This window comes from Capricornis sumatraensis, chromosome 6 (genome assembly GCF_032405125.1).
Source record: "Capricornis sumatraensis isolate serow.1 chromosome 6, serow.2, whole genome shotgun sequence".
NCBI lineage: Eukaryota > Metazoa > Chordata > Mammalia > Artiodactyla > Bovidae > Capricornis > Capricornis sumatraensis.
The window spans coordinates 98,145,634-98,169,442 of NC_091074.1; the positions used below are offsets into that span (position 1 = coordinate 98,145,634).

Consider the following 23,809-nt stretch of genomic DNA (forward strand, 5'->3'; position numbering starts at 1 on the left):
GTTATCGGAAAATGTGCCTTCATTTTCAGAATAGTGGTGTGTGCGTTTCTGATTATGTAGCAAACCCTTTGATATTTGACTTAGATACTAAAAACATTTGAGTGTGGAGGTTTTGCACTCGTAGATACATTTAAAAGCATGGAATTGGTAATTTAACTACAAGTTTTCTATAACGTACACCTCGTTAATAATACATTTCTGTGAAAGGCTCTTTTCCAGTGTAGATGAACCATGGGTCAAGGTTGGAGAGAAACAACTGTTCTCTAAATAGTCTGATGTTAACTGGCTGTCAATGTGAGTCTGTGGGCAATAAAGAATATTGTGAAAAGTCTCTCATTTGGATGGTGGATCTTGTATTGCCTCACGAAGGAGAGGAGGGGAGTTGCAAGCCTTTCCGTAGAAAGCAGATATTCTCAATTATTCCCCAGGAGACCTCTTAAAATACAATCACAGCAGAGTCCTGTTGGGGACACCAAAGGTGTGGGAGGAAAATGGCAGTTTGACAAAAGCATTCCTGATGGGATTTAGGTAAACTTCTGCCCACTTGGCCTTGGGCAGAATCAAAGGTGGCAGCAGGTTGTGGTTTTTGTTACATGATGGAACCACACGCTGCAGCTTGCGCATATGTCAATGGCAGACATTTGAAATCCAAGTGCTCTGTAACAGAGAAATGATGAATTTCTGTGTACACCCACAATTACTTTTGGGGGCAGATTTCTTCAGGAATGTCACTACCAAATAGTGATGCCAAACACTGGCTCCTTTCTGTGTAAGAATGCAAGGTGGAGAGGTAAACCTTGCCATCTATGATGGATAAAGCTAGGAAAAGGGCTGGTTTATCAAGTTTCTCCTGGTGCCTCCACTGCACCAAATGGAGCAGAACCCGCCGTCCCCTCTCTTCTGGCTGCACTTCGGCTGCCATGACCCTTACAGTTTTCTCCCCATTGAAAGGGTGGCCTATGACCTCCTTCCCTACTGACCTCCTTCCCTATTGACCTCCTTCCCTGTTGACCTACCAAAATTCATGGAAAGTGAAAGTGTTAGTTGCTCAGTTATATCTGACTCTTTGCAACCCCATGGACTATAACCCGCCAGGCTCCCCCGTCCATGGAATTCTCCAGCAAGAATACTGGAGTGGGTTGCCATTCTCTTCTCCAGGGGATCTTCCTGACCCAGGGATTGAACCTGGGTCTCCTGCATTGCAGGTGGATTCTTTACCATCTGAGCCACTTCCCACAAGCAGAGCTGGTATTTTCGGAAACTTTGGTGTATTGGGTGCTATTCCACCAATGTTAGCACCCAATACACCAAAGTTTCTGAAAATACCAGCTCTGCTATTGGGAAGTATAGGGGAAATGTTACTAGAGTTCTCAGAGTGATGTAATTCCCGGAGAAACAGCTAGCAGCAGGTGAGAGTTCATGCTGTCACTCTGCATATCACCAGGGGCGGCCTTAGTGTACACAGCTCCCCACATGGACTCCCGACAACCAGTTTATACAAAGGCTTTCAATTTTATTTTATTTTTAACAAACATACATGGGACTCGATAAAGGTTACTAACTGAATGAGCTCTAACAGACAGGTTCTCTGTGGCATTGACACACTCAGCTTCTAAATGATCAGCTAGCTAGTTAGGATTGTACACTTGGTACTTTTTGCTGTTGTTCAGTCATTCAATCATGTCCAGCTCTTTGCCACCTCATGGACTGTAGCCCACAAGGCTCCTCTGTCCATGGGATTTCCTAGGCAAGATTATGGGAGTGGGTTGCCATTTCCTTCTCCGACACTTGGTACTAAATTTGATTATTATTATTTTTTGCATATATCAAATAGACACAATGACTGTTTTGGGATATTTTTCATGAAGATTGATTGAAAGTGTTGTGCTACCTCAAAAAAAATGTTGAGGTTATGGTGCAGTGTTATATTACTATTAGCGCCAGAGAGCTGGAGCCCCCAAGCAACTCAGAACTAATATATAAAGTTCTTAAGTCATTTTACCACTGAAGACAAAATGCAATACTCAATATTTTGGCTTTCTGAGGCAATTTTGTTGTTATTTTCTTAACCCAGTATCTTAATGCTTAATTTTTTTATAAATGCTCCCAGTTTTCTTAGGCTGTTTGACAAGAGAATAAGCTCCTTTTCAGTGATGTGATGAAATGCCACTGATGAGCATGTCCTTGAAAATAGGATTTATCTCCATCAGCAACAAAAACTAAGAAAGATGTTGGGTGGTACATGGTCACCCAGGACCCATGAAAACGTTCCTTTATAAAGAGGAGCTGGCATGAGATAACAAAGAGGAATCACGTTTTCTCTGAAAAGTTACTCATGTGTTAAGGCTACTCTTTTAGTCTTTACTCAGGCAAAATTCCCACTGAACCTAAAAACTTCAGGGGTTCTGAAGTGAGGCTTACACAGGTAAGAATCCTTTTGAAGGTTCCTTTTTATCTTTTTAAAAAACAAAGGACTCAGTACACCAACTACGTACTTATGACAACTCTGAAATTTGTATATTTTCATCCATTTGTACTTCATGAAGAATCCTTGGGGATGACTGTGTACAAAAATGCCTTCTAAGTAATTCCTTCTAAAGGTAAAGAGTGATACAGGGTCAATCTGTGTTAAAATGAAAGATTACAGTATTGCTACATCTCTCTGAAGAAAGCACAAAGTGCCAGATCACAATTAAACTGCTCTAACGGTCGCAGTAAGGGTCAGCTTTCAGGAATCCACGAGGCTGTTGACGGCCCCAGCTGCTCAGCTGTAACAGCACAGGGGCGTTACTAACTTGGTGCTTTTCTGATACAGATTCAAACTCAACACAGGATCACAGCGCTGTACTGTTAAGCATCTTCGAATTCAACAGAAACTCCCCATTATGTCGGAAAGGTGAAATGGGCCAGGGGTCTGTCCTCTGCTTCTCCCTCTTGGATTCTTTTCTTGACTGGTGTGGGGCACGGGCTCCTGGAATACCTTGGCTGGCCTTTCTAGAATTTGGAGAAACCCCAAACAACCGGGTAATTTGGCTAATTTGACTTTTGGATGAGCTTAAGACTCCTCATGGAGAAATGACGGAAGACAAGCAGGAGTCCCCTTGGGGGACGTACATCCACAGAACTCACTCGTTCTCTCCTGGATCCTCCAGATGCAGTCAAGGGCATCTCAGGACAGTTGGGGGTCAGATGCATACATCTGAGACCAGCCTCAGACAAGCCCTTTTAGAGGGGTTGCGCTTTCCAAATCTGCTTAACGTGACACTTTGTGTCAGTCTGAAGAGCCTGCGACTGGCCTGTCCACCTAGTTCCCAGTCACGTCCTCATACTTGGTGGTTCAGCCAGAACTTACTTGTCCTCCCTGTTACATAACAACACCATGTACTGCAGCTCACATAAGTACCAATGGCAGACATTTGAAACGCAAGTGCTCTGTAACACAGAAATGATGACTATACAGCATCCATCCATGCACAGTCAGTGTAGTGTAGTCACCGAACAGCATCCTGGGATGATGATGTTCCTGGGAAACACATTGCACAGTGTTTGTGGTCCAACACCTTCCCTCTCCAGACAGAGGCCAGAGGAGAGGGAGGATTCAGGAGAAGGTGGCTGCTGACATCAGCAGCTTGGTACATTTGGAAGACCCTAGAGCCTAAATGGACAAGGCACGGTGTCTGCACTGAAATGCATCGGCAATTCCTTGGGTCCCCTTCTTAAGAGACATCCACACCAGGCCAGGCTGTTGGCAGAACAGCTTTCTCGAGTTCCAGATCTGGAAATAACCCCATGAGTGAGGCATGCAATCCAGAAGAATGTGACTGCAGGGTTGGTCGCTGCTCTTCCTGTGGCGATGCAAGGACCCCAGGTTCCTTGAGGCCCACACCCTCACTTGTATATGACTCCATTCTGCAGGGTTTTGTTTCTGTCGGTGATGCAGGGTGAGGCGGCTGTTTGGGGGAGATCTTCCTTGCTTTTGGGGGAGGGGCTGCTGTTATTGCTCCCGCTGGATTTACTTCTGCTTGGGTCGAGAGCGGGCTGGATGGGTGAAGAATGGGCTCCCCGGCCCCTGACCAGGCAGGTGCAGACAAGTCGGAAGAAGGCCCGCCGCATCTCCTTGCTGGCCAGCGTGTAGATGACGGGGTTCATGGCAGAGTTGAGCACGGCCAGCACGATGAACCACTGGGCCTTGAACAGGACAGCGCACTCCTTCACCTTGCAGGCCACATCCACAAGGAAAAGGATGAAGAGTGGGGACCAGCAGGCGATGAACACGCTCACCACAATCACCACGGTCCGCAGCAGGGCCATGGACCGCTCTGAGTTGTGTGGGCTGGCCACCCTGCGGCTGCTGGACTTCACCAGGAAGTAGATGCGTGCATACAGGATCACGATGGTCACCAGGATGGCCATGAAGATGCTGATGCAGAATGCGATGTACTTCTTGGAGTAGAGGGGCAGGATGGTGGAGCAGTCGGGGAGGTTGTGCAGGCAGTTCCAGCCCAGGATGGGTAAGGCGCCCAGCGAGAAGGCGATGAGCCAGCACATCCCGATCAGAAGAAACACGCGGTGCTTCTTGTTGGCATCGTACGGCCTCATTTTGATCATAGTCAAGTGTCTCTCGATAGCAATGGCCAGCAGGCTACAGGTGGACGCCCCAAGGGCCACAAACATGCTGCCTTCCCGTAGGAACCAGACCGTCAGGGAGAGGCTCAGCGTCCTCTTGCCCGACATCAGAATGTTGACCTTGTAGGCTATGCCGGCCAGCAGGTCGCAGAGGGCCAGATTACCGATGAAAAAGTACATACGGTTGTGGAATTTATTGTTTTTCCAGATGGCAATCAAGACCATCAGGTTCTCCAAGACAATGAAGCTGCAGACGATCAAGAACAGCACGGTGGTGAGTGTGCTGCCGTCGGGGGGGTCCTTCAGCCTGCCCTCCAGCTTGCCAACGTAGCTGTAATGTTCGTGCAGGGTTTCGTTGGAGGTATAAGGTCTGGGGCGTGGCGTGAGAATCAGCGCCATCACTTGAAACTCACAATCAGTTAGCTCCTGAATCCACCAGAGGGCGCCCTGAGAACGTCCATTTCCAGGGAAAACAATGCTTTCTGCTTAGGCTGCAACAGGGATCCAGGCCAGACACCGGCTAGGGTGTTGAGAATAGGCTCCTACGAAAAGATAAAAGGAGAGAGAGCCCAGTGATAAAGTAACAGCACCTAAGAACAACAGCAGCAACAGAGTTGGAGAAAGTTACTAAAAATGCTGAAGCATTTGGATGGCTGGTCCATTGGGCCCAAAGAGGGCCTTTAACCCAGGCCAACTTCCTATGTGACTGTGGAGACCAGAAGCAGCAATTCTGTGTCTACAGTTGGCAAGGAGGGAAATTCTGTGATCGAGCACTGCCATCATTCAGTCATGTAATCCAAACACACGGATTTAAATCCAAAGAACACTTCCACCTGGAAATCTCAAGGACTTACGAAAGCTAATCAGTTCACACTCATCTACTGTGCATGCATGCACGCTAAGTCGCTTCAGTCGTGTCCAACTCTGTGTGACCCTATGGACTATAGCCTGCCAGGCCCCTCTGTCCATGAGATTCTCCAGGCAAGAATACTGGAGTGGGTTGCCATGCCCTTCTCCAGGGAATCTTCCCAACCCAGGAATCGAACCTGCATCTCTGTGTCTCCTGCAAGGGCAAGTGAATTTTTCACCACTAGCACCACCTGGGGAGCCCCATCTCCTGCACAGGAGCTGGTAAACCCTTATTCCCAGTTAGTGAGAGAGAAACAGAGATTATGTCAGGTCCAAAAAATAGGATGGAATTCAGAATAAGGCCCACTGATTTCTGAAACCTCCTTGAAGGGTTTTGGAGCAATGTTGTAGGAAGTAGTCACACTTCCCTGGAATCCCTGGGACCAAGGCCAAGACCAGAAATCAAATCTAGATGGCCTCCAGGTCTGCCCCACAGAGAGCGCAGAGACAAACCATCTGGTCACCAAAGGAAGAACAGCACAGCCCACACGTGGCCCACAGGGCCACTCCCTGAGTGAGCAGCTAATCGTGGAGCCAGGGGAAGAAAGAATATAAACCTGTATAAGTGGAATCAACCGCTACTGAGACTAAAGGAAGAAGAACAAGGACAAGCAAGTGGATTTTTGAGTTTGGCTGAAAATCGGAGTTTAGATAGAATTGTCGAAACTGCCAAGACTCAATCGGTGCGTGTGAATGGAAAGAAACAACCAGCCTGGGAGCGCTAGTGACAATGGGGCAGAGAGCCCAAGAGCCAGGCTTCCAACGGCCCTTCCCCCGCTGGACCTCTACGCACCCCCACCCCCACGTGGCTTTGTCCAAAGGCTTCTTGTGATGTCCAAGGCAGAGCAGACCCAGCTACCAAGGTAGAAATGGTTTTCACTAAATGCACTGATTCTAAATTAAAACTATTTGAATATTTAAATATATAATGAAACTCAAACAAGGTCAATTTACATCAGCCTACTGTGTGGATCCGGTTCTATCTAGACAGTTCTATCTAAACTCTGAAGTTTTTTAACTTTTATAAGTTTAAATCACAGCCCTCAGTTTGTCTTGGTGGCACATGGACCACTCTCCAGAGAAGTGGGGCTCTGCATTTTGGGGTGCAGTGGAATCTGAAGGCCTGGTACAACTGCAGAGCTCATTCCAGAGAAGGCCTCAGTGGCAGGGGGACCTGGGGGCTCAGCCTGGATAGCTGCTCTGTGAGTGAGAAGCAGAGGAGGCTCTAGACGGAGCTCCCTGACCAAGGGCCCTCCAGATGGATGCCTTCCTGCCACTCGGGTGCTGGCTCCAGGGCCCTGAGGATGTTGTCAAGCCTCCACTCCCTTAATTTGGGGGAGCCTGGTTTTCTGACATGGGGCAAAGACGGCCCCACTGCTTTGCAGAGATTTCTTCTAGTGTCCTGGAGGTTTGTGTGTGGCTTATTGTGGAAACCACATGAGCCCCTGGTGTCTCAGTGAAGTTTGAGGTCACGGAGGGCTGGGAGTCAACTTTACCACCAAATATTGGGGCCTGCCAAGGTCTCCACATAGCTGATGAGCCTCGGAGGCAGCACCCGACCCTGGGGCTGTCTCCCCTCACCCAGGGGCACTATGAGGCCTCATGTAGGAGGCAGGCTCCCTATCCAGCCCCGGTCCCCCCTGTTTGGTCTGTGGTAAGGGGCCTGGTCTCCCAGAGACAGAAGCAGGGGTGGTGGGGGTCAGCTCGTGGGCCACTCCCCCCAACAGCTTACCTCTTTTCCATTTTTATTTAAATCGTGCCCATGCTTAAGGCTCCAGGTCAACTTCTACCAGCTCTATAGCATTTTCTGGAATCATCCTGGCCCAGCACACCACTTTTTAAAACAAACTGCAAACTGTTTTTTAAGGATAGAGATAGGAGCAGCAGCTGACACTCTCGGAGCACTTGCCTGGAGCCCCTTATTTCATCCTCTCCATCTCTCCTCTCACAGCACCATGTACATTAACGGTGCCCAGTAAATGCGTGTGCCCCTCGTTGCTGCTCATCTAAGTGCTCTCGTCTGTGGGCACTGAATGGAGTCTCTGTGCTCCCACTTTGCTGACTCTTCCTGGCTGTCGTAGGAAACCAGGCACAGGAGAGCCTAGCCGCCTGGTTATCTTTCCAACACCTCCCACCCCAGAGCACAACCCTGAGAGAGTACTTGGCATTTCCGCATGGATACCCTGTCACAGCACCACGTGTGTCCTTGTTCACAGAAAAGGCACGACCCAAAGGCAGGGAAGAGGAACACACGCGCTGCTCCAATGAGAGTCACAAAGTGGCAGCATCCTGAGAGGGGCTGTTTTTCCTCTGAGGGCAGTGGGGTCATATAGCTGGCCGGAGGGCCCTCCAACACTCCCTGTCTCAGCCCTGCCCTTGCCCCCGCCACTCCAGGCCACCGGCTGCCACGTCCAGGTGGCCGCCCCTTTATCCCAGGACCTGACGCTGGCGAGCATAACATGAGGAGTTATGATGGTGACCTAGCACCAGAACAGCCTGAATGATCAAAATACACAAACATTACAGGAAAGGAGAGCAATGTGAATTGTACCGTAATTTCGCCTCACACTGGGGCGAAACAGCTCCAGGAGACTGCATCTTTTGGATGCATCTTTTGGAAACAGGGTGTCCGAAGTTTCTCTCCTGTGCCCTAGTTTGCCTGCGATAACTCCACGGCCTTTAAATACCTCATGGCCCCCTCGAGACAGTCTCTGCCCCTCCGACTGTGCTCTACAGTACAGAGAGCAGGGCTGTGGGTCCCTTTAAAATTGCTGGATGTGGACTTCTCTTGGGAATAAAGGGCGGAGGAAGTACACCGCAGGCTCCACAGACTCACATTCATTTTTTCCCCCCTCAATATGTAGAGTTTTGATAAACTTGAGTAGAAGGTACGAAAGGAAACAATAAAAACGAATACCCAGCAAGAAAATAACCAAAATGACAATAGTTTAAGATGTGCCAGAAACCCATCAAAACCATGAATCCTGAGGGTGAACACATTTTCCCATTAATGCTCGATTTATAATTTCCCTTAATTAAATATGTATCACTCAAGGAGCATATTTTCTCAGAACATCTTTTATAAAATACCGACCTCCACACTGTGCATGACTGGAAGATACCCATCTCTCTTTGGAACCCAAAAAGCTTATTTTTCTTTGGGCTATTAACATTAAAAAGCTGATCCCATCTGAGAGTTTTGTGCCGGGCCAAAGATTAGATTGATTTTGGATAGATCTGAATGCCACTATGCATGGTCAAAAGCGTCTCACGGGCGAGTTCCTGCCTCCATCCAAAGGGATGCAACACAGACTCCAAGTCTGCGGGGAGAATGCTCTGCCCCCTCCCTGGTCCCTGAATCTTTGAGAGTCAGCTGGCTCTGCTCATGGAGAGGTGGGCATCGGCCCTCTGTGGCTCACCCATCCTGCTGCTGCCAGTCACTGCAGGAGTGCTGGGTACTGTGGGCACCAGGGTTCCTGGGATACCAAACCTTTCCTATCCCTCATGGCCTCTTCTAGTCACTAACCACTAGAATGGCACCACTCTCTGGACTTCTTATCCCTTAGACTAATTTAGCCTGTGTCTGACCTTCACATAAATGGAGTCATGAAGCTGTGCCTGGCATCTTCTTCTCAATGTGATGTTCCTGTGCGCTTCCTGCTCAATGTGAGTCATGCAGAGAGATGTGGGTAACTCCTTCCCATTGCTCCTGCTGCGTGGATGGATACATTCTGGGCTGTGGACATGGAGTGGTTTCCCTGTGCTGTTGCCCTCGGCAGTGCTGTTAGGACGAGCTGAGGATGTCCCCCGCGGTGAGCATGTGCCTGTGTGCCAAGGGGTACCATGGACTTCCTAGGCTGATGCCTAGGCTGGGTTTTGATGGAGGGTCCCCACAGAGGCTTACGGGCCTCAGCCAGTGGTCCTGAGAACTGTCTTCATGGGTAGCTGGAGAAGTCCCCACCGAGGGTGAGAGTTACACGTTACGAATGCTCACATTTTATTTTAAAAGATAAGTGTCTGGGGCTGGTAGTGACCAGACCAGTATCTGCCTTTCCATTGTAAAAATTGGATCACTGCTTAATTTCCACTTGCATACTGAAAAATACAGCCTGATGCTGAAAATGTGGCTGGGTGCCAGCTAGTCATGTACATATTCAAAAAACCTGGCCAGTTATAGAAGACACGTCGTGCTCCTACTCAAGCGCAGTGGTCTTCCAACAAACCCAGATTCCGACAGAGCTGTGCCTGAGAGCAGGCTTTACTTATATCCGTAAGCAGAGCTCTCCCTCCCAAACTGTGCTCAGGTCATCCAGACCCCCGCAGACTTCTCCCCTCCCCCACTCTGAGTGAGGATTTGACTGCCTGCATTTCACTGTGAAGGTAAAGGTAGTAAACTGCCCACTCCTGGGCTTGTCTTCCATCTATTCAACAGAGATCTGCTACCTAAGAGTTTTCACTCCATCCTCATTCAGGTGGGGTCTTTGAGTCTACCTCAAGGCATTCCAACACCAAGGCTTTTCTTTCTGCAGAGAAGGAATATGACGCCTTCTAGAAGGTGGTTCATAGGGGTGTCACCCCATCCCCCTCCCTCCATTCCAAGGAACAGCATCTGTAGGGGGAGGGGGAGGGGGCCAGGCAGAGCCCGATGGATTCCAGATGTGTTTTCCACGCTGGAGAGTCACTTTCTCTACTCACGTCACTTTGAAAAATAAACAAACTATAAAAAGAAGGAAAAGGGAAAAAAAACAAAGGAAAATATTTCACCAGTCTGGGGTCTGTCTCTTTTTCTTTGTAATGGCAAAAAAAAAAAAAAAAACAAAACACCTCAATAAGATAGTGAGACACTGATTTCTCCTGGTAAGATGCAAGGCGTTATATTTTTAAAACGCTATATTCTCCCAGTTCATCCCACAAACTGAATTAAAACACAAAGTATTTGTCCACAAGTAAAATTTCTTGGAAAGCAAGGTTTGTTCTTTTTTTCCCCCACTTGGAAGAATTTAGAAAGGAAATAATGAGTTGGCTGTTTCATGGCCCCAACAAAATTCCTTTGCTAATGAGTATTTCCCTTCACTCAGGGGTTTCTTAGGTGACCTCACTCTGCTTTCAGAGATGGTTGATGACAAGAGGTGTTACATACTCAGCCTCGCATGCCTGCATGTTGCTCTGGACCCATCAGTGGAGCGCCTGGTGAGAAAGGCTGTTACAGACGAACCACATCAGGATTCTACATCTTCCCCTTTCTTCTCCAGATTGCAGAAGTGAGTTTGTCCCCGGTCAGATTTCCTACTTTTATGCAGCTTCTCCAAAGGTTATTCTCTCAGCAAACAAGGCTCAGATGCTAACAGAGATCTGACAGCAGTCCAAGGAGTCCCATGTATGCAGGTTGTGCCCACAACCAAGTCCAGCTTGAACACCTGCCTCTCTGCATGTTTTCCTGGGCATCCAGGCTCATCGGTCTGAGGGCAAATGCTTTTGATGCAAGAGGTCTTTATCTTCATTGCTTTTCCACCAGGTTTCTCAAACTTTCTCTTCTCTGCTTGTTCTAAGGAAGGGTACAGGACTGAATTCCTACCAAGGCTGTCACAGCACGAATCAAAGTGTGTGGAAATGAGTTCCTCTAGGCATACGAAAATGAGAGGTGTTCTGGGCAGGAAGTGGTAACCGCGGGGCTCCTTTCATCCGTTCCCACAGCAGCACCCTTGCTTGGTGGCATGGCATGCACTCTGCGTGCTGCGCCTTGCAGGCGCCACGGCTGAGACCACCGCAGCATCTGCTTCCAAATGGACTCAGGAGGAAACTGAGCCTGTGGCGCAGCTTGGAAGAGGCTGTGCTGGGCTGGATGCCCATGTCATCGGACTCCAGTGCACCACATGAGGGATAAGCTCTTCCAGAAGCTGTCGTCTTTCCATGCGTTCCTCACCTATCTAGCGACATGGGTGCCACCAGCATACTTAGAACAGAACTACTTCTAGCTACTATGCTAGCAAAATGCTGGAATGCTGAATCTGGGGGCTTGACTGAAATATACGGAAAACTCTGACCCCAAGGAAATGGAGCAGCATCTTCAAGGCAAAGAGCCTACAAATGACAGGATTCCCACTCCAGCTCACGGATCCAACCAGACGTTACAACCACCCAATGGGTTCCACACCCTCCTCTGAACAACCTTGTCACTGATTTACCTGACTGGCTATTCCCTGGCCTTTCCAGATGCCACTGTGATTCCTTAAAAACAGAATAAAAATGAAACAAAAGAAACTTATGCCTAGTAACTATAACAACAAGTTAAAAAGTATTATTAACTAAAGCTAGACAGGAAAAGGCTAGCATATCATCTCCAAAAGCTCATGGAATATCTTTTTCATTTATTTTAATTGCAGAATAATTGCTTTACAATATTGTGCTGGTTTCTGCCATACATCAACACGGTATCAGCCATAGGTGTACATATATGCCCTCTCTCTTGAAGCTCCCTCCCACCTCCCACCCCATGTCACCCCTCTAGGTTGTCACAGAACACCTGATTTGAGTTCCCTGCTTCAAACAGCAAATCTTCACTGGTTATTTAATTTTACATATGGTAATATATATATTTCAATGTTCTTTAGGTAATTAACCAATTTTACAGAAGACATACGGCAAGGGAATAATACAAAGTGGCTCCAAAACTGATAAGAAAGGAATCACGAAATCAAATGTGAGGAAACAGAAAGCCTGTATAGCCCAGGGGCAGCTCAGTCTCAGCTAACTGGCCAACACAGTAGATTGCCCTAGGCTGCCATGCCAGCTGTATAATCCCAAGTCCTGGCAGAGAAAAAGGTTTTCACCAGTTGGGCAACAACAAATGTTTCAAGATTATTTTATATTCAAATTCCCATGTCTTTGTAACAAAAATATATGCATACACAGTAGGTCTTGAAACATTTTTAGGGGGTCGAAGAGATACCGTGGAATCAAATTAGTGTCATAACTTCCAGGTAAAGGAAAACCTGTCCCTTAATTTTGAGACATAAAGTCATTAGGGCCATTCATAAGGTAGTCCTTGTACAAGAAATGGTAGCTTCACTATCCACGTATGGTAGAAAACTAGGAGCGTCATGCATTTAATGGAATTCACAAATATAAAGAGGGAAGCAGTATTTTCAGAGATGAATACTGGGCGAGGAATCATTGCATCTGTATCTTAATGGCTGATTTTGCGTTTCGGATCCCTGGTGTCAGGAGACTAGAGCGCCTGGACTAGCAGGCCCAAAGTGCAAGTTTTCTGACTGAGAAAACTCGATATGTGGTTCACCTATGGTAACAAAAGTATTCAAACTGGCACTGAGCTCTGCATCAGTGAGTCCACAACTCTTTGAGTACCACACACACACACACACACACACACACACACACACACACACACACACCACATCACACACACACACACCCCCCAGAACCACCACCATCCTCATTAGTCATATACGCACAGATCATAATCCTGCCCTTGTACTTTCTAGGAATTAAATTTTTCTTACATGTAAGATTTTCATCAATGAAGAAAGGAATGTTGTAAAAATAAATCATGAAGACATAATTCTTTGGGGCTTCCCTGATGGCTCAGATGGAAAAGAATCTGCCTGCAATGGGGGTTTGGATCCCGGAGAAGGGGATGGCCACCCACTCCAGTATTTTTGCCTGGAGGAGTCTATGGATAGAGGAGCCTGGTGGGCTACAGCCCACGGGGTTGTGAAGAATCAGACAGGACTGAGCGACTAACACTTTACTGCCAGGATTCTGTACAATGTCTGCAACTTCTAACTCCAGACTTTAAAAGATGCCTAATTCTCTTAAGTACCCAGAGCTCCAGAGGCAGACTCATTCATGCTCTTCATCTTCAAAGTAAAGCATGTTCCCTTTAAAAATCCAACAAGAAGTCCCTCTCTTACATCTAAATATAAATACACCACAAAGAAATATGTCCTTGGCAATGTCCAACGTCAGGAAGAGAGAAAGTAAGGAGAAAGAGGAGAGAGAACAATTTGGAGACTATGGTGGGGGCACGGGGTTAAGTGGCAAAGTTAGCACTTTCCTGCAATCGTCGAAGAAGGACCACTACTGTCGCTTCCCCGGATTTATCTCAGATATGACTGTAACTTACTGATCTTCCCTGGGAACCTCATTACCGCACCGTAGAACTTTTGTCTTCCAGACTCCTTTTCCCGTCCCCCCACCTCCACCCCCCGCCCGGTTCCGACAGCCCCGACTGCCTTGTTTGAGAAATAGAAGGAAAACTGGAATTTTGTGGCGAAGAAAATAAAACAGCACGATTTCCCCAAGAGAACAAGAACACACACTTCCAGAGCCCCCAGGTCCGCATTCCAGGCGGTATAAACTTAATTATCCCAGGAAAAGGACCCATGGCGCGTCTCTGTGAAGAGTCACTTCTCTTTCATTCGGCGTTTAAATGCTCTAACTGTAGTTAAAAAAGGAGCCATCCCCACTTCCCCCGCCCGGGTTCAGTCCCCAGAATGGACGACCTGGTGGGAGTGGGCGATGCTGATGCGGTGTGCTCGCCCGCCCAGGTCCACGTCGCGATGGGCTGGATGGCCTGGAAGACGGGCTGGAAATCCGTGAGAAAAGCGGACCCAGCTGCCCCCACCCAGCCCGGGGGCCCCGGGCCTTCTGTCCCGCCGGCTCACCTCTATCCGAGAAGGGCGCTCGGACCCTCGGCATCTTGGCACCCCTTCCTGCCCTCCCGGTGCCGGGGCTCCGGGATAGACTCGGCGCTCGGGGCTGGGGACCCTGCCCGGGCCGAGAGTCTCGCTCGGGTTACTGCGGCCACCGCGCTGGGCGCCGGGTTCCTGTCGCGTGCCTCCTAGACCTGCTTCCTCAGCCTCTGCCCCCGCCGGCCCCGGCGCAAACTTTTCCAGCTAACCGCGGGGGCTGGGCCCGCGCCCCGCCTCCCCGCCCGGCCGTCCAGCCCTCATCTCCCCGCGTCCCGCCCCGCAAGACCCTCCTACCCGGACCTCCTTCCCCACCTCCCGGCGCCCCGCCGCATCTCGCCCGCTCCCTGCGGCTCTCCCACCCGCATCTTTCCCCCCCGACCCCTTAAGTCCCCCCCTTCCCGCTTCCCACGCCCCCACCGTCCTGGGCCCCTCCCCCGCCTCCGCGCCCTCCGCCCTCACCTCCTCTCTTCTCGGCCCCCCCAACCTCTGTACTTCTTCCCTCAGCGTTGAGCCCCTTATATCCCCATCCCTCCTCCCCTCCCCGCCGCCCCTGCATCCCACTTTCTCGCTCTCGGCTCCTGCCCTCGCCCCCCAACGCCTTTATCCTTCTCCTCGACTGCCACCCTCGGAGTGTGCCCGCCTTTCGTGTCCGCCCCCGCAGTCAAGCCTCTGGCGGGCCCCGGACATTCTCCTGTCGCCCCCGCCTCTCTCGGCAGTCCCCCCAGAGCTTGGCTCGCCCCTCCGCCTTTGTCCCAGAACGGCCCTTGAGATCCTCCGCCCCTCCGAGGAGTTCAAGGCTGCCGACCCCTGCCCAGCACCCAGCCGGGAAGGTCCAAACCGGATCGGGGACTAGGCTTGGACCGGGTGCACTGAGGGCGAGGATCTGGCAGATTATTGCTGTTAGTTTCATCGTCACCATCTTTGTCGCGATCACGATCATTTTTGGTTGGAATTGATTGACTTGAGGGGAGACATTTGGCCACATTTTGATTTGAACCCTGCGCCTACCACCTCCCTTCTGCTCTGAGCCTCGAGCGCAGAGGCTGTTCCCCGGAGGGCACACACGCTCTGAATCCCCAGATCTACCCCGGGCACAAGAGCTCTTGGGCCTGCGGGGGCAGGTCTCAGCGATTCGCCTCTGTTGCGTGTATGAATGAGATAGTCTTCTTTAGCTTCCTAAAGAAGAATCCCCCGGGAGAGGACGACCAACTCTATTGGACAGGGAAAGTGAAGGTCCTGAGTAAGTGAACACAGATCAACCCTCCAAGCCTCTAGCCGGAGGGAGAAAGAGATGGGCGGTTGGGCGGGGGCGGGGGTTGGGGGCAGCTGAGGAAGGGTTAGGAGGAAAAGGAGAAAGGCGGGAAGAAGGAACCAGAAGGCCTGATATCAGAGCAAGGTTGTGCATTCCTGGGAGGAGGGGACTGGGACCACAGGGGTCCCTGGAGCAAGTTGGGCGGTTGCTCAGTTACCAGTCTGAGACTTGCTCTCTTGGTTCTAGAGGAGGAGCCCCAAGCATCCTTCCCCTTGAGCTGGGAGCAAATGCCCATTAGCGGTGGGACTGAGCCCTGATGGGGCAGGCGAGGGAAGGCAAGTTGCCAGCACTTCTGCCTGCCTTTTGGGTTGGTCCCTGTGTCAGACTTTATTTTTCTGGGCTCCAAAATCACTGCAGGCGGTGACTGCAGCCATGAAATTAAATGACGCTTACTCCTTGGAAGCAAAGTTATGACCAACCTAGATAGCATATTCAAAACCAGAGACATTACTTTGCCAACAAAGGTCCGTCTAGTCGAGGCTATGGTTTTTCCAGTGGTCATGTATGGATTTGAGAGTTGGACTGTGAAGAAGGCCGAGCGCTGAAGAATTGATGCTTTTGAACTGTGGTGTTAGAGGAAGACTCTTGAGAGTCCCTTGGACTGCAAGGAGATCCAACCAGTCCATTCTGAAGGAGATCAGCCCTGGGATTTCTTTGGAAGGACTGATGCTAAAGCTGAAACTCCAGTACTTTGGTCACCTTATGCGAAGAGTTGACTCATTGGAAAAGACTCTGATGCTGGGAGGAATTGGAGGCAGGAGGAGAAGGGGACGACAGAGGATGAGATGGCTGGATGGCATCACCGACTCGATGGACGTGAGTCTAAGTGAACTCCGGGAGTTGGTGATGGACAGGGAGGCCCTCATGGGGTCGCAAAGAGTTGGACATGACTGAGCGACTGAACTGAACTGAACTGTTGAGAAACCCCAGCCCTGAAGAAAAAGGGGTGTTGGTGTGGGTTTGCAGATCTGTTGACCTTTGTCACTCATTGGAGGGCTGGTGCTGCCCTCGCCTTGCTTCCACTTAATCTACTCTGAGTTCCCTCTGGTCTCCTTCCAAGCTGGCTCAGAGTATCCTATGCCAGCTCTGAGAAGCCATTTCTGCTCCAGATTACAAGGGGAACCAACTGTGCTTTCATCTTTCCACTTCTACACCAGCAAGTCAGGAAAAGAAGAGGAGAGATCACAGATTTTCAGCCAATGACCAGGGTAAAAACACAGAGTACTGGCCATGGTGCCTGCTGCTGCTGCTGCTAAGTCACTTCAGTCGTGTCTGACTCTGTTCGACCCATAGACGGCAGCCCGCCAGGCTCCCCCGTCCCTGGGATTCTCCAGGCAAGAACACTGGAGTGGGTTGCCATTTCGTTCTCCAGTGCATGAAAGTGAAAGGTGAAAGTGAAGTCGCTCAGTCATGTCCGACTCTTCCAGACCCCATAGACTGCAGCCCACCAGGCAGGCTCATCTGCCCATGGGATTTTCCAGGCAAGAGTACTAGAGTGGGGTGCCATTGCCTTTTCCAGGCTGTGGTGCCTACAACTGACAAAAACAATCAGTTGGTTCATTGACAAGTATGTTCAGTTAGTTGCTTCGTGTTGTGAAAAATGCACTACACTACTAGGTTTGTTTTGATTGGTGCCCATGTCTTCATTCACTGGATGGTGTTTGAAATCCTGACATCACCAGGGCAACCTTGAGGCTTAGTGATGCCTCCAAAATCAGCATCAGGACCTGGACTCCAGAAGCCTGAAAACTTGTGGGACTCTACTGCAGGTGTCTAAAGGAGATGAGAGGATTTGATATATAGGCATATCTGAAACTCCTTTTCCGCAAAGATTTCCCATCCTGAGCAGCTCTAGCCGTACATGGTCCTCTCACTGGCCCAGTGCCCAACCCTGCTTGCTCCTCCTTTCCTTAAAGCTCGGACAGTGGACCCTGACTGGGGGCACCCTCTGTGCCCCCACACAACTCTTAGAGACCACATTCTCTCATGACTTTTCTGGAGAGAACAAGTTCTCCCTAAGAGTCTGTGGGATAAAACTCTTCCCCTCTGCAGGGACAGCTCTTTCCAGAGGAATGATGTTTCATAAATGCAGAAGTAATGAAAGAACTCGGCTTCCCTGGTGGCTCAGTGGTAAAGAACCTACCTGCAGCGCAGGAGATGTGGGTTTTGTCACAGGGTCGGGAAGATCCCCTGGAGAAGGAAATGGCAACCCACTTCGGTATCCTTGCCTGGGAAATCCCACGGATAGAGGAGGCTGGCAGGCTATGGTCCATGGGGTGGCAAAGGAGTTGGACATGACTTAGCGACTAAACAACAACAGTGGGATGATTAGAAGATCCCAGTGTGCAGTGGTCAGTGAAATAACTGAGTTAGAGAAGGCGATTTTATGCAGGGCCCTATGAAGGTGTGGAGAGTTGGTGAAGCACAGAGCTAACTGGAAAAGGAAGAACATTCTCCATTTTCAGTGGACACATCTGGCTGTCAGGGCCTTCAGAAGGGATCAACTTAGCATCTCTCAAACCAAATCAACCCGATATTACAGGATGCAGAATCCAGCACACACCATCACCAGTGCTGTGTTCTTGCTAAAAATACTTGAATCAAAGTTCAAGCCTGCAGCCTTTCTGGTTTACGAGAAAGAAGGGTTTGAACAGCAAAGTAAATGACTCCACGGGGAAAAGATCAGATAGGTGCAGAGAGCAGAGCATTCTGTATCCATTTTTCTGGTCTCTTCAAAAGTGTCAGTGTCAGAGAAGGAGTGGGAATGTTCTAGTATAAAATCAACTAAAAAAGGAGCAATATTCATAGCAAACATGGATGCTGATCAATTCCTAAGTCAACTACCCAGTGTGAAACAGTTTGGAGGAAGTTTCAACATGATGATGTATTGAATGATATTGTAGAATTATTGTTCACATTGTTAGGTAGGCGTAATAATAGCACACTGCTTGCTAGAATGACTTTATTTTTAGAAGATGCCTGCTTAACTACTGAAGGGTCTTGATACCTGAAACTTGATTTTAAATGATTCAGCAGAAACAGTGAAGTGAAGAAGTGAAGTCGCTCAGTTGTGTCCAACTCTTTGAAACCCCATGGACTGTAGCCTAACAGGCTCCTCCTTCCTTGAAATTTTCCAGGCAAGAATACAGGAGTGGGTTGCCATTTCCTTCTCCAGGGGATCTTCCCAACCCAGGGATCGAACCTAGGTCTCCTGCATTGCAGGCAGACGCTTTACCATCCGAGCCACCACAGTGTGTACAGGTAAACCTGATATAAAACCATGTTAGCCGTAATTGGATCTCCAAGGCGGATGGGGAGACTGGTGTTATGTGTTCCCCTTCTCTAAGAGCTTGAAATTTTTCCATGATAAAAATTTAGAGAAAAATAACATGTGAGGTTCAGTTCAGTTCAGTCAGTTCAGTCGTTCAGTTGTATCCAACTCTTCTCGACCCCATGAATTGCAGCACGCCAGGCCTCCCTGTCCATCACCAACTCCTAGAGTTCACTCAAATCATGTCCATCAAATCGGTGATGCCATCCAGCCATCTCATCCTCTGTCATCCCCCTCTCCTCCTGCCCCCAATCCCTCCCAGCATCAGAGTCTTTTCCAATGAGTCAACTGTTCGCATGAGGTGGCCAAAGTATTGGAGTTTCAGCCTCAGCATCAGTCCTTCCAATGAATACCCAGGACTGATCTCCTTCAGAATGGACTGGTTGGATCTCCTTGCAGTCCAAGGGGACTCTCAAGAGTCTTCTCCAACACCACAGTTCAAAAGCATCAATTCTTCGGCGCTCAGCTTTCTTCGCAGTCCAACTCTCACATCCATACATGACCATTGGAGAAACCATAGCCTTGACTAAGTAATTTAAAAAATTCTTCATCTCTGTGCTCAAACTATCAAATCAAATCTAGGCTTATGGGGATAATATTAAAAGATATGATCATTTATGTCTGTATACTTTTGAAAACCACATGATCCCAGACTTGAATATGAAAGAAAGTGAAAGTGAAGTCGCTCAGTCGTGTCTGACTCTTTGCGACCCTGTGGACTGTAGCCTACCAGGCTCCTCCGTCCATGAGATTCTCCAGGCAAGAATATTGGAGTGGGTTGCCATTTCCTTCTCTAGAGACTTGAATATAATTTGAGCAAATACGTATTATCACGCGGACTTCCCAGGTGGCGCTAGTGGTAAAGAACCCACCTGCCAGTGCAGGTAAACTGAAGAGACTTGGGTTTGATCCCTGGGTTAGGAAGATCCCCTGGAGGAGGGCATGAGAACCCACTCTAGTATTCTCGCCTGGAAAATGCCATGGACAGAGCAGCCTGGTGGGCTACAGTCCACTGGGTCGCAAAGAGTAGGACTCAACTGAACACACAGACACACACACACATGCATTATGTTCTTATGTGTAGTTTTTTGAAAAGCAATACACTTTATTTTTACAGCACATTAGTGCCTGAAACATGGCCTTCAGGTGCCACATGGTGAAAAGACATCCAGCTTTAAGACTCTAACCCACAGGGAAGGCTTCCCCAGCAGAGCTGAGATGCTGCAGAAGTAGTTGTACGAACAGAGAAGCTGGGAAAGCCAGACACTTGTGCCTATAAATGCACCTTCCTTCCTCCCTACTTGCCTCTGCCTCTTGGATCTCTGTCTTGCTCTTATCCTGAGTGAGTGTACATGCTACATTTTTGGGGGTTTCAGAGGTTGATTTTTAAGGATGCAATGTGGTGTGAGTTCACACGTGTGGACAAGTGGTGGGAGCTCTGGGCAGGGGGTGGGTTAGGGTAGGTTGGCCACAGGGAAGGGTACCCAGTAGAAAAGAGCCCCTGGGGGGCCCCGGTCTTGTGGTTTCCAGAAGATCACCACAGTGGAAGTTATTTACATAGTGCTGGAGAGAAATTAAGTGAAAGTGACTCAGTCATGTCTGACTCTTTGCCACTCCATGGACTATACAGTCCATGGAATTTTCCAGGCCAGAATACTGGAGTGGGTAGCCTTTCCCTTCTCCAGGGGATCTTCCCACATTGAACTGGGATCTCCTACATTGCAGGTGGATTCTTTACCAGCTGAGCTATCAGGGAGAGAAATAGCTCTAAAACATCGATCTGAATTGGATCTGCAACATGGAAATTGGCCTTTTGTACCTAATAACCCTGGCTGGGGCCAAGTGAAGCCAGGCTGCCTCACTGTCAGAACTCTTTCCCAGTGAGCTTTCTTTCTTTGACAGAGATTCCTACCAAAGCTGGCCTTCGTGACTTTGTGACTTTCATAGTTATTACATCACCTGTCCCCATCTTTATGTCTCATCCATCCCCTTTCTCCACTCTTGCTCAGTGGAGAACCAACAGATTCCAGGAATTGTTCTTTTCACATTTCATATTTGGTGAGGCTGTTTCTAATATTCAGACACCTAATTAGTGTGTGTGTGTTCATCTAAGTGTGTAACTGTCTGTATGTGTGTGCATTGTGTGTGGGTGTATGAGTGTATGTGTGTATGTATTTGCCTATATGTATGTATGAGCCTGCATGCATAAGTGTGCTTATCCTCCCTGGAAGATAAGCCCATGGACCCTGTAGTATAGTACAAAATAAATATTTGGTCTTTGCTCCTGATTCTTCGGGCTTCCCTGGTGGCTCAGACAGTAAAGAATCTGCCTGCCAATGCAGGAGATGGAAGAGATGCAAGAGGTGCAGGTTCAGTCTCTGGGTGAGGAAGAGCCCCTAGAGGAGGAAATGCAACCCACTCCAGTACTCTTCCCTGGGAAATCCCATGGACAGAGGAGCCTGGCAGGCTACAGCCCAGGGGGTTGCAAAGAGTTGGATGGACTGACAGAACTCCTAAAATCCTCAAATCTATTGTTTTTTGCCTGCTAATGAGATGGCTGGTGGTTGGGGCCCTGGAAAGCTTCAGGATGGGGGCTGGTTGAGAGGAACCAGCCATGTGATTACAGAGTGGGAACTTTCAGCCCCATTCTGGAGAGGAGAGTGGCTGGAGATAATCACCAAAGGCCAGTGATTTAATCAATGAAGGCTACATAGTGAAACCTCCATGAAAGCCCCCACACAACTGAGCTTCTGGGTTGGTGAACACATCTATATGCTGGGCATCTGATAGACCCAGAGAGGGCATGGACTTTCCAAGGTCTTTCCCCATACCTTGCTCTGTGCATCTCTTCCATTTGGCTGTTTCTGAGCTGTATCACTATAAGTAAATTTGTAGTCCGCTGTGCAGAAGTTTCAGTGGGAGCAGATAAACAGAGAAACGTAAGCGCAGCCTGGGCTGGTGGTGAAGGTCTAATATGTTAGTGTATTTGCCCCTGTGGTGTGTTTTCAGTTAGAAGCCCGTGTTCTCTGAAAGCAGGAGGAGACAGGGTGGGCTGGAAGACACGCCGAAGGGTGGAGGCACTCCTGAGTCTCTCCATTGCTTTGTTGAGGAGACCTGTCTGAGGCTTGTGGCAATGCCTGCACTGAACCCCACAAACCGGGTAGCTCAGTCTTTGGCAGCCTGAAACTTTGAGTCAAGTTTGTCCCTAAAAGTGCTTTTCTTGCTGGATATTGCTTCTGGGAAATTGTGGTGGGGGCTGAGTTGCTGGAGAAGAGCTTTCCATTTATGGAGGACTGTTGATATATATAGTCTGGGTTGTAATTCAGCAAAAATGCCTGGGTTGTGTTTATCCTATCATTCACATAGCCCTCAGTGAATGGGGTGGTTTTGCGCAAACCTGTCTGCAGTCTGCTCAGACTGGTTCCATGTATTCCTCCCCTGCCCCTGGCTTTTTGAACAAGTGTCTGCAATATTATTGAATGACTTGGCTTTTCCTCGGCCGTGGAAGGGTTGTTTGGAGATGAAGGTGGAGAGAGAGGGTGACGAGATGAGGGCAAAAGTAATTGCCAATTTCCTCACTTCTGTACCATCAGAGATTGACTCTTAAGTGGAAAGGGCTGAAGGAGTTTGGATGGGGAAGTCAGAGCAAATATCAGTACTGATTTGGTACCTACTCCTGCCAGACCTTGTTCAAAGAACTTCACACAAAGTAACTCCTTAACCCTCAGAGCAACCGTAGGAGATGGACACCAATATCATTCCATCTCTCAGAAGAGGCAAGTGAAATGCTGAATTAATCACACATTTACCCAAAGTCACACAGTTGGCAAGTAGTGGAGTTGGCTTGCCCTGCCTATCAGGAGTTTGTTGATTTACTTTAGCACTTTGGAAGTTGCAACCCTCCTGAAAGACCTAGGCTGGCCTTTATGCATGGATGTCCACTATCCAGGTGCCTGCAGAGGCCCAGGGCCTGACTCCTTTGACCTGACTTGACTGGAGCCTGAAGACAAGAAAAGGAAGGTTAGATGCCATCCACTGACCCTCACTCTTGCCAGTCCCCACATCTACTCTGGGTTGTAGACTGTGCATGGCTGGTTTGGGGGTAGAACCTGCCTAGATCCGTTATGGACAGCCTCTGCTCCAACTGGTGAGAATGGCTAGCACAGGCTGAAATGCTGTAGTGGGGAGAAGGGTGGGGAGTGTTACTTCTACCATCATTGTTAATTAATAAAGAAACTGTCAAACATCTGAGTGTCAGGGTCCGCATCTAGAAAATGGGACATTGTACCCCATTTAATGGGTACAATGCTAAGTATCTGGGCATTTAAATGGATCATAGAATTTCTACAACTTTTTATAAAAAGAAAAAGCTTTTCCTTCTATATTCATTGAATTGGAACCATGCACAAGCTCTTCTTCTTGATTAAAACTTTTTTTTTTTTTTTCGCACACAGTTCTTGTTTTTTCCAACCATCTTTTCCATCAAAATCAGTAGTTACCTTTTTGGGTGATATATTGATTTTAATTCATTTTATTTTTTAATTTTTTTTTCCATTGGAGGATAATTGCTTTATAATGTTGTGTCTGTTTCTGCCATACAACAAAGTGAATCAGTCATAACTATATATGTATATATCCCCTTCCTCGTGAGCCTCCCTCCCCCATCACAACTCCTACAGAACACCTGCTGAACACTGGCAGAAGACCTCAGACTTCCAAAACATGTTTTTTAAAGCTTAGATTAGAAAATAAAATAGACTCAAATCAATAGTCTAAGCTCTCACCTCAGGAAATAAATAGAAAAAAGAAGGCCAAACAAATCTAAAGCAAGCAGAAAGAAGGAAGCAAGAAAGATAAGAGCAGAAATTAATTAAATGAAAACAGAAATAATCAATGAAATAAACGGTGGTTGTTTTGAAG

At 48.5% G+C, this 23,809-nt stretch overlaps 1 protein-coding gene across 1 annotated transcript; it reads right to left on the minus strand.

Moving 5' to 3' along the window:
* Window positions 1-1,532: 1,532 nt before the first annotated feature.
* S1PR3 (sphingosine-1-phosphate receptor 3) lies at window positions 1,533-14,389 on the minus strand. Its single transcript, XM_068974040.1, has 2 exons — window positions 14,220-14,389; window positions 1,533-5,168 (listed from the first exon to the last, which is right to left on the minus strand). The coding sequence occupies exon 2, from the start codon at window positions 5,023-5,025 to the stop codon at window positions 3,889-3,891; it is 1,137 nt and encodes a 378-aa protein (XP_068830141.1). The 5' UTR covers window positions 5,026-5,168; window positions 14,220-14,389; the 3' UTR covers window positions 1,533-3,888.
* Between the last annotated feature and the right edge of the window lie 9,420 nt (window positions 14,390-23,809).